This window comes from Denticeps clupeoides, chromosome 4 (assembly GCF_900700375.1).
Source record: "Denticeps clupeoides chromosome 4, fDenClu1.1, whole genome shotgun sequence".
Classification (NCBI taxonomy): Eukaryota; Metazoa; Chordata; class Actinopteri; order Clupeiformes; family Denticipitidae; genus Denticeps; species Denticeps clupeoides.
Genome location: NC_041710.1, coordinates 20,069,782 through 20,087,711, shown reverse-complemented (window position 1 = coordinate 20,087,711; position 17,930 = coordinate 20,069,782). Strand labels below are relative to the sequence as shown.

The 17,930-nt window shown below is 42.4% G+C and overlaps 1 protein-coding gene across 3 annotated transcripts in view; it reads right to left on the bottom strand.

The window, feature by feature from the left end:
- Nucleotides 1–16,484, bottom strand: part of galntl6 (polypeptide N-acetylgalactosaminyltransferase like 6) — a 131,260-nt gene extending 114,776 nt beyond the window's left edge. For 2 of the 3 annotated variants that reach the window (XM_028977506.1, XM_028977508.1), the window contains exons 1-2: nucleotides 16,187–16,484; nucleotides 15,663–15,848 (exon numbers count right to left, since the gene is read on the bottom strand). In XM_028977506.1, coding sequence (XP_028833339.1) covers nucleotides 15,663–15,797 — 135 coding nt within the window. In that variant the 5' untranslated portion in view covers nucleotides 15,798–15,848; nucleotides 16,187–16,484. Of the gene's footprint in view, nucleotides 1–15,662; nucleotides 16,159–16,186 lie in introns of those variants that run through there. The other variant, XM_028977507.1, reaches the window with a different exon arrangement.
- Nucleotides 16,485–17,930: the final 1,446 nt, after the last annotated feature.

Below are 17,930 nucleotides of genomic sequence, written 5' to 3'. Positions count from 1 at the left end.
GTAATACAGTACCTAACCATGGACACATGAGCTGCATAGATTGATTCAAAAAAGTATGTTTGTGACAAATGTTTTTTTTTGCCCAAAAATATGACTCTCTCAAGGACAGAAATGAATACAGGACCCACGTCTTCAGAAACTGTTCAGATCCAGTATAATCTATGGAAATATTGTTAAGAAAACAACATGATCTTTAAGTACAGTAAATAGTTTAGTTTAATAGAATAGTCATGTTATGGCACCGTCCTGGTGGCGCACGAGCAGACATTGCCAGTGATGGAGAGGAGCTGAGAGGAGCTGGAGTGTGGCTGTTTGTATCTCAGTAGGAAAGCAGCGAGAGACGGGGAGTGAGGCTGGGAGAGGGAGTGTGCATGTGCGTTGTAGTCCGAGATATGGCGGGAGATGCAGCACGCGCTTTAGGAGATGAAACTCTTGTTACCGTGGCATAGGTGTATCGGAAGGTGGCAGGCTATAGACGAGTCAGGCAGTGTGGATCGGTTGGAGAGCAAACGGGAACTTCAGAGGACAAGACAAAAGAGTAGTTGGGGGCTCAGCGGTCGCTTGACAACATCCGTGGCAAACAAGAAGCAGGCAAGGGTAATCCGGAGAGAAAGGACAAGAAGTGGGCCTGAGGCAGGACCAGACAAAGGTATAGCTAGCAGCAAAGTGACGAATCAACAATGAGCGGGCAGTGTCCAAAATGGCCAAGAGTCTTTTATGCGGGACGCTGACCCCGGCTGCACCTGTTTCCATATCCCATCCCCTTGAGTGGCCACACACGCCCTCAGTGGGCCTGGTGGTGGAACGGCTGCCATGACATGATAAAATAGTTTTAAAACGGTTGTTGACTGGACCCAGCCGACATCCCCGGTGACACACTCCGGGTTATGTCCTGGTAATCTGCAAATGAAAAAGCTGCCGTTCACATGCAGGGCGACACTCACTGCCCCATGCCACAGCATCTCGGCTCAGTCACTTCCATTAATTTAATTAGTTGTCTGAAGGATTGCATGCATTCTGTTTATGCAGAGCCTGTGTTTGTGTATCTCTAGTATTTTTACAACTATATACCATAAAAAAACATTACTCATGAAGCACAGCAAAAGGTTTCGGATCCTAGTTAGCACAGCAGCAACCCTTAAATGTAGCAGGGAGAAAGTTCATTTCCTGATTTCAGCATAATGGCACAACCAGCTCCCCAAGGCTCTGACTCAGCAAAATGTGAAATATATTTCCAGACATCCAAGGGAAGAAAAAAACAGTTCAGAAGCTCTGGGGTGATCATTCATCCAACCTGTTAAAGAGCTGCTGAACCTTAATGAGAAGCTTTAATTACACATTGGATCATGTCCAGGAACAATGGCGAGTGGGGGGTTGAGGGGGGTAGGTTGTGGCTAAGAGAGAGAGCCACCAGGTGAGATTATGCGCAAGGCATAAAAAACATGGAGAGATGGAATGCATGGAAAAAGTGAATTCTGCAGATATTTTGAATTATAAGAGACAAAACCCTGCAGGTCGGTGTTTTGCAGTCTCTGTCTTACCATGCCTGTTAAACGGACACACAAGAAGCCCAAAATAATGAGAGTCTTTCACATGTCCAGCCCAGCAAACTAAATGGCCAAAGTGTATAATAAAACACCTCAGCCAATTAACTAGATATGACATTACACTCCCCCTACAGCCCCATAGGACTCATCTAATTTAAGAACCAAATAAATATGGAGGGCACTTCGTGCTGCGAAGCGCTCTTAGCAGCCTGTTGATAGCTGATTAAATATCAGGTTAGGGAGGCGCACCGTGTTCATTACTCTCCCCTTCCGAGTTCACCACTCTGTTTAGACGATACATTTTTAGAAGTAAATGACTCCATGCTCAGAGGAGTCCCCACCATTGCCTTGAAACATTCCGTATAACAACTTGGTATAACTGGTGGTGAGTTGCGGCACAAGCAAAGTCATAATTTGCACCGTGCACCCGGCAACATCTGAGGAATGGAAATAGAGAGGAAGAATCTGGGTCAAACACTTTCAGGAAACATTCACATTTGCTAAAAAGGGAGAAGTGGGAGGGATGCTTTGCATTTCTTCAGTAATACCAGAACATGAAATTTACAGCAGAACGTCAAAGTGGATGAAATTGAGCGTTAATGTCAGTTTGCTCATCACTCAATGACCCAGGTGAACAATATAATGGCTAAAGTAATGGCATCTCATTATAACACAAATGTGCTTCTTAGTAAGGTTATGTAGCAAGCAGGATAATATATAATATTATGTCTTATAATTTACTTAATGCTTATGATGGCATGTGGGGAACAGAACAGCACCACATTTCTAATGCAGAACATCCCAGCAGTTCAGAGATGCTTTGTTCCAATGTATTCAAATGTTATGGACAGGCACTCAAAACTTAAACTTTAAACTCTGCAAGAGTAGCCACGAACCTGCAAATAATTAATTTGTGCTTCCTTTCTCACTCATTAAGAGGTGATTTCATACGGGACGATGCATTGTTTACACAATTGGCCAGAAGATGGGCTCAAACCCCCCCAAGCCCAGCTTGGGTTTGCTCATTACAATGTCAGCGACTCTGAGGTTGAAATGACAAAAATGTCATCGCTGAGCTGTAATTACATTTCTAATCCCTGTGCTGGGAAGATAAACACTGGTGCAGCCTAAACGAGTATAGCTGAGGGGAAGACTTATCCATAAGAGAGCTGCACAAACATGCAAATAAAAGGTGATTTGTAACCCTAACTGATGCACTGATGAAACTGGGAGAGGGTCCTCTCTGCCTCGCTGCTCCTTCACTAATGTGCAGCTCCTCACCAGTGCGGCACACACCCACATGTAATTATGCGGCGTGCAAAGCTTTACATCAAGACCCGACCACAGGCTTTGAGAAGCGCAAAGAGCTGAACCAGTTCTCAATTTAGCACCCCTAGAAAGCAAGTAAGGGAAGAGGAGTGACAGTCACGCAAGCTCCTGGAAGAGTTGCATTATAATTTGACAGACATAAAGAGCGCATGCAATTTTGAGTTGGATTCGACTTTTGTCAGTTGGGATGAGTTCTAAAACAGGAAGCTGGGCCAGACTCATCAGACCTGGAGCCAGGAGACTAAAAAGGCAGCAAGCTGTCAGTCAAACGTGTTACAGAGAACGGTGTCATGAGAGAAGATGATGACTGAGCTGGCTAAGAATGAAATGTATTCTTGCTGTTGCAGATGAGTTTCTGTTCCACAGTGAGCTCCTGTCAATACTCAATTACCTTGTTGAGATGTTTGGTTGCAGTATATAGTTAATAAATCCAATCGAAAAGATATCTATAAATAAAAAAGCTGTAGGAAATAATTTTCTTTAATGCATTGCAAGCAAGCCTTGAAATCAATGCAAAATAAAAAGAAATTCTATTGCATGGTAGTGTAAAAAATTTCGGAAATATCCGATTATGTATTTCATTTCAATTTGTTAACTAATTAAATGAACCATGATGTTTTGAGAATTGTAATTAAATCAAATACAAAACAAGCAAAAAAAAAAAAAACGATTGTGGCTTTTACAATTATACGATTATAGCCTTAGAAATAATCCTGCTTTCACAAATCTCTTGATTATTTTGCGCGAATTGAATCACAACTGTATTAACATATATAAATCATTATATAAAGGTTTTGAACTTCCGAAGATATTTATTGCAGCTTTTCAGACAGTAAGGGAAAAAATTTGAAAAAATAAAAAGTAATCTCTGTACACATCTATAGGTAGCACAGCTCATTTGTTGCTGCCAAAATCGATAACTGTGACAACAAAAGAAGAAAATAATGATAAACCTGTCTAGCTTTAACTGTTCATAAATCAGTTCAAGTTAAAGTTGAAGTTAAATAGCTGAGCATAATCACATAGCATTCCACAGAGGCTACCAAAATTCCACTCACGTGCATGTCTGGTCACCACACTTAATAAAATGAGACGATTTATTTCGCAATCAAGCGCTTCATGGGAGATACCTTGTTAGGACCTATTTGGGGCAGTGGTGGCCTAGCGGTTTAGGAAGCAGCCCCGTAATCAGAAGGTTGCCGGTTCGAATCCCGATCCGCCAAGACGCCACTGAGGTGCCACTGAGCAAAGCACTTCGCTTCACTATGCAAACAGGCAACATTTAATATTCCTTTATATGAGCCTGGCGAGAAGTAAACATACAGCTTTTTTTATTGTCAAATTGGAAAAAAGATCCAATTGTAGCCTACACCACATGGCTAAATGACTTTATAGTTCTCCGAGTTCTTTAAGCGAATCATGCTAGTGTTTTTTCCCTCACTGCTTGAATGCTGTCCTTTTATTGTACAAATATGTGTTTTATAATATGTGAATTGTGGAAGATTTAGCACTCTATAACAGCCTCCCTGTCACCCACGTAGAATTTCGAACCCCCTTTTGGACACAACTGCAAGCTCTGCAAATGGGTGACCGGTGGAGCAGTATTTCTCCTTCAGCATCCTTTGGGTATCCAAATCACATAGGAGATTTCAAGCACTTCAATGGGAGTAGTCCCACTGTTGGTTGTCTCACGTTGTCCTTCTGCCATGATCCATTTGGGGTGTTTTATGTGTGTCACAATATTCTTTAATATTTTTCTTGGCATGTTGGGGAAGTCTTGACGATGGATTAACTGCAAAGTTTCACACCGCGGTTAATCGCCAAACAGTTAATGCCTGCAATCCTATTGGCTCTATGACCATATTAATTTGCAAGCTGAACAAATGCATATCAATCATTTCTAAGCAGCATCAAAGTGCAAAACCTTGCACTAGTACAGTTACAACCTTAATAAATCTCATCCCCTCAAACAACATACCTTACGGATTTGAGGAGCATCATGGCTGATGCCAGAATCCCAAACACTCACAACAGCAGTGCCCTACAGGGGTCCTGCCTCCGCAACAATCGCAAATCTTCCCACTTCAAGTCTTTTTATGCCGGATTCTGGTGTGAAGTCTGATGTTACGGTGCCAGTTGGGGGAAAACATTGAGACGGTCCTAGCGAGGACCCTGTGTGAAACATCTAGCATTGTCACAGATCTGGATGTGGAAGAACCATGTGTCACAGAAAGGAATTCAGTGTGGGACTTTAAGGAGCATCTCTGAAAGCTAACGCAAATAGCATCACAGACAAGCGGGAAACAATAAGACATGTAAACAAATCACCAGCAAAGTGGCTGTCACGCTCAGCACAGAGGCCCAAATCAAACGCTGTGTCACGCTGATATTAAGCCCTGACAGTCACTCAACATTGATGCGGCTTGGTGATTTATTTTCTTTGGGCTATAATAACACTGTCATAGCTCATCTGACTTCTTTTTCAACAAAGGATTTTAGATTTCAGTGTTGTTCCTCACGTCAGCTTTGAAATGGATGAGACGCAGATGTTACATGACCAAACACCCTCATGGCTCACAAAGAATTTGCCACAAACTGGTGATCATGAAAGGAAACCTACAGAGACAAAATAAGACAGCCTTGTTAATGTCAGTGTGTTAGTGTTCCTCAACTAGCCTTCTGTGTAGTGACGAAAAAAAAAAGACAGAAAACTTTCAGACACCCACTGTAAACACTGTTCTACATTGTGAATTTTGCCAAGTTTGCTGTGGCCTGCCATCCAAATATACTCAGTACCAGCTGGTATAAATAACTTGGATATTATCTGTTAGCTGAGAATTCAATAACAAAGCTGGCATTCATTGAAATTACTTGGAAGTGACATTTTGTTATCCACACAAAGCAAGTTTCATGTCCAAATCTACTGATATGTTGTCAGTTATGATCAGGAATTTGGTTTCCAGTACATGTGAAATTGAGATTCTAATTGGAATTTATTAATGGAATTAATTATTTTGATTTAATTCAAAACTGGGCCAAATCCAAACCACAGTATTGGATTTAAGCTGTCACCTCTTAAGGTCTGTAAGTTGAGATATAGATATATAAATCTTTTCAATTTTTTTGGTTTAAATTGTATCAGTTACATATATGTTGAAAATACATAGAGACAAAAACAAAATTAGTTTTAGCTAAACAAAGAGCAAAACACAGAATTTCATCCCCAGTAAAGAATATAATGTTTTATGAATATAATATAATTTTTTTGCATCTGCATAGATACATTGTGTTTAATACTTATGTGACAAATAAAAACCCTGAAACATGTCGGTATTAGTTTGCTATTGCTGATTCATAGTTTAAAACAGAACTATAGAAGTTTAAACTGCAGCATAATTCAATGGGAAATTAAGTTGATTATATTAGCCTTAAATATAAAACAAATGAATTATGGATCAAAAACAGGGCTAACTATAGATGTTTTTGTTAATTTCTTGCATTCAGTATGACCTACACTACACATAATAGAAGCATGTTAAAAAAGATAATTGTCACAATTATGGTCAGAGTGTCCATGAGGTATGATTGGACATTAATAATGGCTTTAAGGATAATACAGGCTTCCTCAGGAAGACATAAAAAGCAATTACAGGCTGATTTGACCATTAGTGCTGAAATGGAGATCATGACTTCTGAAGACGTGCTCACATTCTATCATCAAACAGGCAGTATCCCACTCCAGCAACATCTAACAACTTCTTTCAGCCTGACCCTGTAGGTCAGTGGGATTCAGATGGCAATGAATGGAGATGATCACGAATTAGAAATACCAAGAGGTGGGCATAAAAAAGCCATTAGAAGGGAATTGGGAAGAGACAATGTGGTGAGCAACATTACAGAGGATGTATAAGCATGAGGTGACAAAAGAGACAGAGAAAAAAGCACAGAAAAAAGCACAATCAATAAATCTGAATCAATAAAAGTGCAGCGACACTGTGATAATCGATATCAGTGGAAGATTCTAATTTTCAGCTGCTTACATCAACACTTGTATGTTATGGCCGTACACATGCAGTAACGAAATACACTGAACCCCCAAACAGCATTCTTGCTGGCTTATTACAATGTCCCGTATGTTACCATGGGGAGTCTTGTGAAAACCTTTGGCTTGGCATCCATCATACGGGTGAAGCAAAGGTAAACTTGGCAGATTCATCCGGCAGAAGCCCACCCATTAATCTTAATAGTGAACTGTAATTAGGAGCGTCTGTATGAACGGCCGCGCGGCCATAAATAACGCTGAAGCCGAGGGGCAGCAGGCTGAGGAGAGAGCAGCTCGTCTCTTAATGACCCACAGAGGCAGAATCAAGAGGCACGTGTCAACAAGGACCCTGATACATGCCTCTTGCTTTGTTTAACTAAGCAATAAACATTACAGCTACCATGCCCAATAAAGCCTACTTAAACATGCACAGCAGCAAGCGGACTATAATGGCAAAACAATTGGACAGGAATGTGCAGAAATAAAAATGGGGTTCATGGAGCCCAACAGCTACAGGCGACAGGGCCGGCCTGTAAACCTCACAATGCGGAAGAGTGTGAAGTGTGACGGTTCGTTTTTTTTGATTAAGACATATTTTAGGAATCCAGAGGGCTTTCCGGTGTACCCACACCAAACATGAACACAATTCCTCTCTAAACAGAGGTGGCAGTGTCCCTGTGCTCTTTAGTCAAACAAATTCCATCTCTCTCACTCTCTTGTTCATTAGCTTGCTATCATGTCCCCATACACAATACATGGACAGAATGGCCAAAACTGATGTTCATATAAGCTGATCTCTATATTGATCATGATTAATTCTGAAGTCTGACACAGAAAGAGTGTGGGCTGCCATGAATAATACCTAAGTGGCACCTTGCTATTGGATGGTAGTAGCCAAGTGGGTAACACCAGATGACCAAACATTTCATTGAGTCCCTGAGCAAGACACTTAATCACAGAATCATGGAATCCAAATAATAAAATAAAATTAATTGTAAAATGCTAAATAGCTGCTGCAGCCCGCAACACGTGGTTCCCGTTTAGGTGGGACACCAACACCGTGTTGGTCGGTTACGAACAATCTTGGCGAACACCACGCAGTTCAGCAAACTCTTGGTCATGCAAACAAATCAGTTGATTCAAAACATGATTTTTATTAAAATGGTTCCAGCTCATAATGCAAGTGGGCATAAACTTTTTTGCATTCCAGGTCTCCCCAATGTTTATTTATTTGATACATTTAGATGCCCAGTAAATGCCCAAGCCCATTTGTTCTTTTCTCCTATCCACTACATAATCACGCAGTGAATAAATTTAGTGAATAAATATGTTTATAACAGAAAACATGGACTTCAGTTGAATTAAAAGGGAAAAAATTCAATTCCACCCATTCTCATCATGTTCCAGCCCAAATGCACTGTTTGGATGCACCTACTCTATGGCAGTTATGGAGACTATGATGGAGGCCATTTTGGCAAATCCAATGCAAGAAAAATATTTAGTATTTTTGTAGCAGGAGAAAGGAAAGTATGTTAAATAAATCAGGTTTTTTTTTTGTTCTTAATCTTTTTTTGTTTATAACATTATTTCATAGTCCTGGGTTTTGTTCTATATTGTAAAACCATAATGAGTACGTGTGTCCAAACTTTTGACTGGTAGTGTAGATCTCACTCATAAATTCTGCAACCCTAAAGTCCTTCACTGTAATAACACCTATACAAAATGAAAGAAAAGCAAAAAGACAGTGACTTGATTCACTAACGTTGATTCACTGACAACACTGAAAACCGATTATTCTCTGACCCTTTTTCCCCCTCTCTCCACTAAAAGGATTGGATCCTAGGATAGGGTTCTAATTGGATAATGCACTAAAATGACTAACAAATATCCTAATAAGCATCAAGAACTTTGCCTGTTAGGATGTGCAGCCAAGTAAAGATTTTTTCAGTGTGCAATAAATTAGAGAGATGGAAGGAGTTCATTAAAAAAGAAAAGAAATGGATTTGAATATATCCCAGGCCCTGAGACAAGCCTGAAGGAATTCACACAATATTAAAAGATACTAATCAAGCTCATTTGAATTGGCACTGGAGTAAAACATCCACTGTGGCAACTTTCTATAATGCAGAATCCACCTCTGAGTGTTCTGCTGGAAACAGTAATTACTCTACATTCTACAGCCAACCCGCTCCTGTTCTGGCAGCTTTTAACATGAATCTGACAGGCAGCTTCCAATTAAAAACAGATTTGAATAATACTTATTGTTGCCTAATTAACTGGACAATTTGAAACACTAAAACACAAAGGAATAAAATGCACAGTGTGTTTCCAATGCAGGACAATGCAAGAGTTTGCATTCTGGTCAGCTCCCAAGGGTCTTGCTGTCACAAAAGATGGACGGAGTCAATGGCCACTTCAGGAGCGCCTCGGTGCACTAAAGAAGAAGAATGGCGACCAGAGCAAAGCCACACTACTATTCATGGCAGCTATTCTCATGCAGCTATGACACCTGCTCCTTGACTTGTGTTGAACATAAGCCCAGAGACGTGATAATGAAATCTAACACAGTTTAAAAACTGGTGTCTATTGATTCATATTGTCAAGGGGTGGAGGTGGGCTAAACGTGCGCCATTTGCGATGCCCTTTTCAGGATCAATCGAACTCAATTCAATTATGAGGCGGAGACAAACAGTGGCTGATGAGATTACGCCTGGGGATACGAAACCAATATCACTGTGTTAGTCAATTAAGCACAAAGAAATGAATCCAGCAGTGAATTACTGGCCACAGCATGGTAGGAAAGATGACATTTCGCACTAAACCCTTACCTTGACCTTTAAATGTAGTAATTAAAAAATGGCCCCATGGCAAACAAGATAATAGTATGTGTCCATTTAATACTTATTCATTGGTTAGCCATTCATTAGCTTTGGGATGTGGTGGGTTCTAGGTGTCTTACATATGCTTGCAAATTAAACTGTACCTGTCACATTACACTGAGGGCATGACTGCACAGCCTCAGGGTTAGGTGTGATTCATTTGCATTCCCCAGATAGGAATGGCTGGTTGAAATCATAGTTTTGGTTAGCTTATTATTGCTCCGTGGCCACTCCAACCCCTTAAAATCTTCACTGCCCAAATCCACAGACCCTCCGTCAGGCTATACTGGCTGTCTAATTTAACAGTAGTTATGTTTCGCCTCTGACAAATATCACCCTGTGCGATGGATTTTAAAGCCATAAATCTGCAGACACGCCACATAGAGGAGCCATAAAAAACATGAAGCTTGCCCTCTTTGAATAACAATTACCACACTGGAGGACTCAGTCAAAGATGACAGTCCATATCCCCATAATTCTCTCCTCTACAGTAAGCCCAAGATCAGACTTCCCTCCAGCAGGTGAAGAAAAGTGCTTGCAAGCCATCGGTGGCTTGCTTATGGCACAACTTTCAGAGAAACAGTAATGGTGGCTAGAACGTTTAATAAATGCTACTGACATAAAATGAAACCATGTTTTAATAAGCTGACCACTGCTTTCAATGATTATGCATATAATTTAAATTAATATATTAAAACCGACCATGTTTGTGTCACCTTCATTCATAAAGAGCAAAGGAAATGGGGAATAAGTGGCCCTCCAGAAGCTTTCAGCCTCCTGTGAGAGTGCTATTAGTGTAATGGAGGTGGCCTCCGCGGCAAGCTCCAACAGGAGCCCATCTCCTTTTGTTTTGTGAGTCAGTGGGTAAGTGCTTTTATATTACTGTGCTCTGGTATATGGCCATCACTCCATATCAAATGCTCTTTAATCTCGGTGGACACGAAGAACAGCCCGAGACATTGTTCCTGTTGTCGGCATGCAGGGGCATATGGGAATAATCAGGTTTAAATTGCCTCTCTTCTGATGGGCCAGGCTACCACACGCGGTTCAGGAGCCACAGGAAGAACAAGTGACTGGAATTGGGTTGGGGAAGGGGTGTTTATGAGGGGCCTGGTGTTTACAGTCGCAGATGCAAAAGAGTGTGAGTGAGGGTTTTTCAAGCAAAGAACAAAACAGAGATGAACCACAGCGCTCTCAGTCACTCTAGCTCTCTCTTCAAAATCATGTTACACTTGCAAGAAAATAACACAAAGCTGGTGAGAGGTGAAAAAGGGCATAGGGCTCAACCACTTTGCCTGCTCAGCAAGAATAATAGTCATCATTACCTTAGAAAGTCATTTGAAAAGAACAGAAATGCTCACAGTTAATATTTTTAACTAGGCTTACACCACATGCCTTTAGGGGAGAAATTTAATTTCACATTTAAAAGAAAAGAATTCAGTCTATATTCAATAAAATGGCTAAAAAGCTTGATTATTGAAAAAAAAAAACACTCATTCTTTTAGGCAATAACATGGTCACCATTCAACTGCTACATATCCAGCAACCTATTATAGCACAAAATTGAAGTCTAGCCAGATGTCACACCACATTGGCGGTCACAAGAACAGCGCTGAATGTCTTATGACAAGGACCATAGGGCTAATCTAGAAATAGCATTTTTCCAGCCATTGTATTCCCAGTTTATCTGACAATAGATTCTATACCCTCTTTTTGAGATTCTTTTTCCTGTGTTCAGTTCACAATTCTATTCAAATAATTTGGTGCACTGGTCGGCCCGTGCTCCCATTGTCAGTCTGACATGCGCATTACCATAATGCATCTCTCCGACATGACACAGAGGGTAATTGCAATTACTGCATCTTTCTTCCTCTTGTCACTTCATGGCCAAATGGAAAGAGACGACAGAGTCACCCATTCCTTCCCTGGCAAACAATATCTCAGGCCATGGTGGGGGATACAAAGGCTTCACAGGTTTCTGTGATATCATTAAGTCCCTCATATGGTTATTCCTTCAGCAGTTTCACATCTCATTCTTCCGATGTCAACACCTACAGGCGCTTAACAAAATAAAAGATACTACATAATCCTTCAAAGTTCTGTATTAGCATGTACAGCTCTTGAAATACCTCCAACCAGCATCCATTCCAAACGTCTGCACTTCCAATATGCCACATGCATCATTAGATGTTAACGATCACCTGTCACTCATTAAGTAATTAAGCAAATGTTGGAATTAATCTGGCAGGAGGCATTCAGGAACTGGACCTCTGGTGTCTGCTGTTGCAATGTAAATATTCTAACGTTCAGGGAAGAGTCTCAAGGCGAGCAACGACACTGCTGTCTCAACAGCAGACTGAGCATTATGCATCCACAGCAGTCTGGACGTTGTAGCCAAACTTACCATATATGCGAGAATGAACAGGGCATTTTTACTGCATTCAGTCATAAATCCTAAACACGCATTCCAAAACGTTGTACAAATGTACACCTGACCATGACAGCACGTGCTTACAAGCTGTCATTATCTTTACTTTAAATTGCAAGATAGGCTTTCTGCCCAGTCACCCAACAACAAAAGGGGATTGGTGTAATCCTAAATCTCGTTCAATCACAGTTAATTGGACTGGAATGACAAAGAAGGAGGCTTTGACACTGCTCGGAGTCGGTCCCCCACAGTGACGTTTGATGGGCGCCGGAGGAGCATTGCAGTTGTCAATTATTTCCCCCTCAGACCGTGACAGAATGAAAGCAACAAGGATCTTATTTATTCAATTTTTTTCTTTCCAAACTATGATACCTCAAAATCAGAAGAAATTGTGACAATCCAGAAGACTGTTTCTATTCTTCTGCTGTGTCAGAGCAGACCACCCCAAAATCAAGAAGTTTCTCGTCCTATTAACACGTATTTACACGTATTTTAAACACTTTAAAGACATGATTCTGCAGGAGACACAGAGCAGATCTAAAGAACGCGAGTAAGAAAAACTGCACACAAAATTACCTGTGGACATAAAACAAACTTGTGGAATGTGCCAGGACTACAAACACCCCTTTGAGGGAGGCCTATACTTGAAAAATGGCTTCTGAGCAGGAAAAGAGACATTTTGAGGTTGGTTCAGAATTAAGTGGAGGTCGATGGAGGAGACAGCATCCCAGTGTAAGGCCCCCCGATACTTCTGTCCCAGCCATTTTCGAGGCGCTCACCTGCCACTTCAGTGATAATAAAGTGACTGACTCTGTGAATAGGGCCAGCCCAAGGGCAACAACATGCAAACAGGATGAAACAAATGAGAAGGAAGCAATTACAAGAAGCCATAAACAGACTCGAGCCATTTATCCCCCGGCACCGCAAATGTATCACAGCTGAAACCTGAAGCCAGCACAGAATTACCGTGCCCACTACAGCGATGCCACTCCACTTCTCAGCAGCGAGTGAGATTCGGACCATAACATTTACTGTTGCACTTAACATTTACTGTTCAGAGAGAGTGGAAATGCTGTAGGTGACGTCAGACGTTTTTTAATGGAGGGTGAAGACAGCGAGGAGAATTTAGAAACTTTTCAGTCATGAAGAAAAGGCAAAGTTCAGCTTCAGCAGCCAAAAACGAGATGCCTTCCTTCAAAAGAATCTGCCTGGCAGAATCCCCCGGATCAACACCGCCGACTGGTGAAGACTTTGCCGACATTCTGGATTCAATCGATTCAGTCCAGCTTGGACGCTGGTCCAGATTCTACACAGAGAATTTAAATCTCTGAGGGAATCGCTGGAATTCAGCCAGCAGCAGGTGTAAACACCCCATGTTAAAAAACGCATCTATACGGAATTCGGTCACAGTCACTGATAACGTAACGCATCTAAGTGAAGAAAAAAAACTAAAGAGACAGTGTTTCAGTGTACCCACATCATGCACATCTTCACAGCATGCACAGACTTAAAGAACACACAAGCATGTACACACTCACCCATATCTCATTCTTCAAGAGTTACATGCAGCGTGCAACATTAGCTATAAACATACACCAGATATACCCAGCTATACTAGATATACAAAACAATAATATGATAAACTTCTCCAATTGGAGCTGTAAAGGCATTAAATACTTGGAACACATATTTGAAAGATATAAATCAAGTGTGGAAAAATTCCTTAATCAAAAAACTCCCAAATTACTGTCTAAAACATCAGGACATTTTCCAAAACAGATAACTCAGTCTCCTTTCCTATTTCTAAATGGGAGGAGGATCTATCAGTCAGCTCAGACCACACTTTCTGGCCTCAGATTTGTTTAAAAACACTTAAATTGACAAGAAATACCAATCTACAATTAATACAATATAAAATTATGGGGGGAGTGCACTATAAAGGCCAAAGGATGTTCAAAATGGGTTTTACGTCTACTAACAACTGCAGCACATCTGACAACCACATTAATGCTTTTTGGTTCTTGTCCACCTGTTCTGAGATTTTATGTGCAGGATTTGTGAAGATTTATCAAAGTGTCTGAAAAGTACCATTCTTAACTTCAGACTGCTTTTTGGGTCTCCTAGAAGGTGTCACCATGGAAATTGTACCTCATGCATTTCTAAGAAAACTGTCCTTGTGAACTGGAAAAATAAAAATAATCTGAATTACAACCAATATAGAGATAATTTGCTGGACTATATTAGTATTGATGCAGCAGGTGAATTTCTCTGTCTCCTTTGATCAACTTAATCACATTGTGGGTTTGGGGGTGTGGGGTTTCGTTGAGGGGGGGTATGGACATGGGGCATCTGGTGGTTCCCTGGGGGTTCGGAGCTAGGTATGCGGTTTTGACCGGGATGGGGCTCTGGCAGCTCTTGGAGGGGATGGGGGTTGTACTGCTATGGAATTCTGGCAGGGTCTTGGGGGCTTGGGTCCTGATTGGTGGTCTCTGGTGTTGTGGCCTCTTGTATAAATCGGGGCCCGGTTCTGGTGTAAGGGCCTGGTGTAAGAGTCTCCTGGGTCTGGGGTACATCTCAGCCGGGAGAGAGGAATCGTTGCGACAGTAATGCAGCTCCCAATTCTCAGAGAGAACGGAATCACAACTGGCAAGCGCTGCTATGCAAAACATACCATGTGGCTAATTGTCAACGGCAGTTAGGATGCATTAGCAAAATGGATGCCCCGCCTAGCTGCCCAGGGATTTGTGCCACTTGCAAGAGCTCGCTTCAAGGGGCCACTCTGGGTGTGCAGCGATCCAGCAGAGGAAACTGATCAAAGCAATACAAATTGATTCAATCGCAAAGTAGATTTCCAGTGAAAGAGCCAACTGTTGTAACGACAGTGTCTAATGCACATTATACGCAAAAGCATGCACTTCAAAGTCATTGTGAGAGCCATAAAAATACATAAGTAAAAAGTAAATTGTTTGTTAAGGGGGTAAATCCTTATTATATTGTTATATAGACAAGGTATTTTTTATAGACAGGTTTTTCACCAAGTTAAAATAATAAATCTTGAAAAATCTTGAAAAGCTATTTTGTCTTGCAAGCATTTTGAACCCTGTGACCCCATTAGTAATAATACTGTTCATGTCAGCTACGCTCAGTGAGCATTCCATCACCGTGGGACGGATTAAACTTCTGACCGGCAGACTAGATGAGGGAGGAGTAGCTTCGCACTGCTGGATAATTTCATCTTTAATACTTCTAGGATTACAGCAAAAAAAAAAAAAAGTTTTTGTTTCCCATTTTTACTCAGTTCTGTGTTCATGTTTGTCTGTTTAAAATATTAGACCGGAGAGGAGTGTACTGTACAAGATTGGTACATAAAAATATAAATTGATCTCACATATATAATGTGAGAGAACCAGCGGTAATAGGGGTGCGTGGAGGCTTACCTGCTCCCCGGCATCGTGCGCCTTCATCAGATACTTCTCCCTGTACAGTGCCCACAAGCCCACGTTGGGCAGGAATATCAGAGTCACCACGAACACGAAGGCCATCTGCAGGACGCGCTTCTGTCGCCTCTTCATGCTGGAGCCGCGGCTCGGACGCGACGTTCCGGTCCCCGCGACAACTTTAACCTGCGAGGCGGAAGGGAAGCGCCGTCATGCTAAAACACACACAAACACACACACACACACACACACACACACACACACACACACTGGCGTGGTGATTCGTGCCCGTGTAACGCTGTAGTAACGGAGCCGTAAGTTTCGCTCCGCGCTCCACTCCTCCGAACCCCGCCGCCGCCGCCTCTAAACCCCGCAGTTAGTGGACGCGAGTCGCTCTGGCAGCGAGGAAATAAAATAAAACGCAAAACAAACACGCGGGTGTTCGAGCTCGTTAGCGCAGAGGCTAACTGAGGACGCCAAATGACAACAGAGAGAAAATGACGCGAAGTGTCAAGCCGACTTACTGTTGGGGCGAATTTGCATGTTGAGGCATAAATCCTTCCGCTACCGGGCCGGGTGGTCGACGCGCATTTTAATCGTCAACGTGAGTGAGAATAAAAAGCAGAGCGTGAAACGGAGCGGGCTGGTTTATTTCAGCTCCTGAGCGCCGCAGCACGTGAGGGAATTTCGGGCTCTTCTGTCTCGCGCTTCCCGCCGCGAACGACTAGGAGGAAGTGAGTGAGAGAGAGAGAGCGAGAGAGAAGGGGGTCTCTCTCTCTCTCTCTCCCTCTCTCTCTAACGCCCGCTGCGAACGACTAGGAAGAAGTGAGTGAGAGAGAGCGAGAGAGAAGGGGGTCTCTCTCTCTCTCTCTCCCTCTCTCTCTAACGCCCGCTGCGAACGACTAGGAGGAAGTGAGGGTGAGTGAGAGCGAGAGAGAAGGGGGTCTCTCTCCCTCCCTCTCTCTCTCTCTAACGCCCGCTGCGAACGACTAGGAAGAAGTGAGTGAGAGAGAGCGAGAGAGAAGGGGGTGTCTCTCTCTCTCTCTCTCCCTCTCTCTCTAACGCCCACTGCGAACGACTAGGAAGAAGTGAGTGAGAGAGAGCGAGAGAGAAGGGGGTCTCTCTCTCTCTCTCTCCCTCTCTCTCTAACGCCCGCTGCGAACGACTAGGAGGAAGTGAGGGAGAGTGAGAGCGAGAGAGAGAGATTAGTGGGGTCTCTCTCTCTCTCTAACGCCCGCCGTGAACGACTAGGAGGAAGTGAGAGAGAGAGACCCCCAATCCTCTCTCTCTCTCTCTCTCTCTAACGCCCGCCGTGAACGACTAGGAGGAAGTGAGAGAGAGAGACCCCCAATCCTCTCTCTCTCTCTCTCTCTAACGCCCGCCGTGAACGACTAGGAGGAAGTGAGAGAGAGAGACCCCCAATCCTCTCTCTCTCTCTCTCTCTCTAACGCCCGCCGTGAACGACTAGGAGGAAGTGAGAGAGAGAGACCCCCAATCCTCTCTCTCTCTCTCTCTCTCTCTCTCTCTAACGCCCGTCGCGTTAGACTTGGACGCTGCGGCTAAGCGGCTTGGAACTTGACGGGAGGACCTGACTTGTTTCGGTCCGGGGCGACGACGCGCCACGTCCACGATCCCCACAAAACGCGGCTGCGATTTCAGATTTTACCCGCGCCTCTGTAGCGCGTCTGCTGTCGAGACGCAAGGTTCGGAGGAGGACACGCACCCTCAACCTCGAGTTATTAGCATATCGATCAGCACAATAGTGCTTGAGGTGGCCTAGACCTGAAAGAGGTAGCCAATTAGTAAACAAATAAAAGCAAATACACAATAAAAATTGCATTAGCCATATCAATTGATATTAATAATAACCATCCATTGCACAATTCAGTCACATCTTTATCTTCTTTCAACAAGTTCATAGAAATGGCCTATAACTCTTCCTATTCAGTTTTCAAAGCCTACCGACAGATGGTGCTCTAGATTATGGCCTGGTCAACAGCAAAAATGAAGGATAATGAAGGATAATGAGATAATAGGTACAGATTTATTAAACGTGTTTTATGAAACAAAACGCTATAGAGTATCAACGTGTTTGATTTATCTGGACTGCTTCAGTGGTATGCAAACAGAGAAAAATTTATAGCAAAATAGCCTTCTTACAACCTTTCCATAATTCTTCACTGATAACTAAATTAAATGTTAAGGTGATCCCCTACTGAGTTGCTTTTTGAGAAAAAATGAATAAGATCTTCCAAAAAGAAAAAAAAA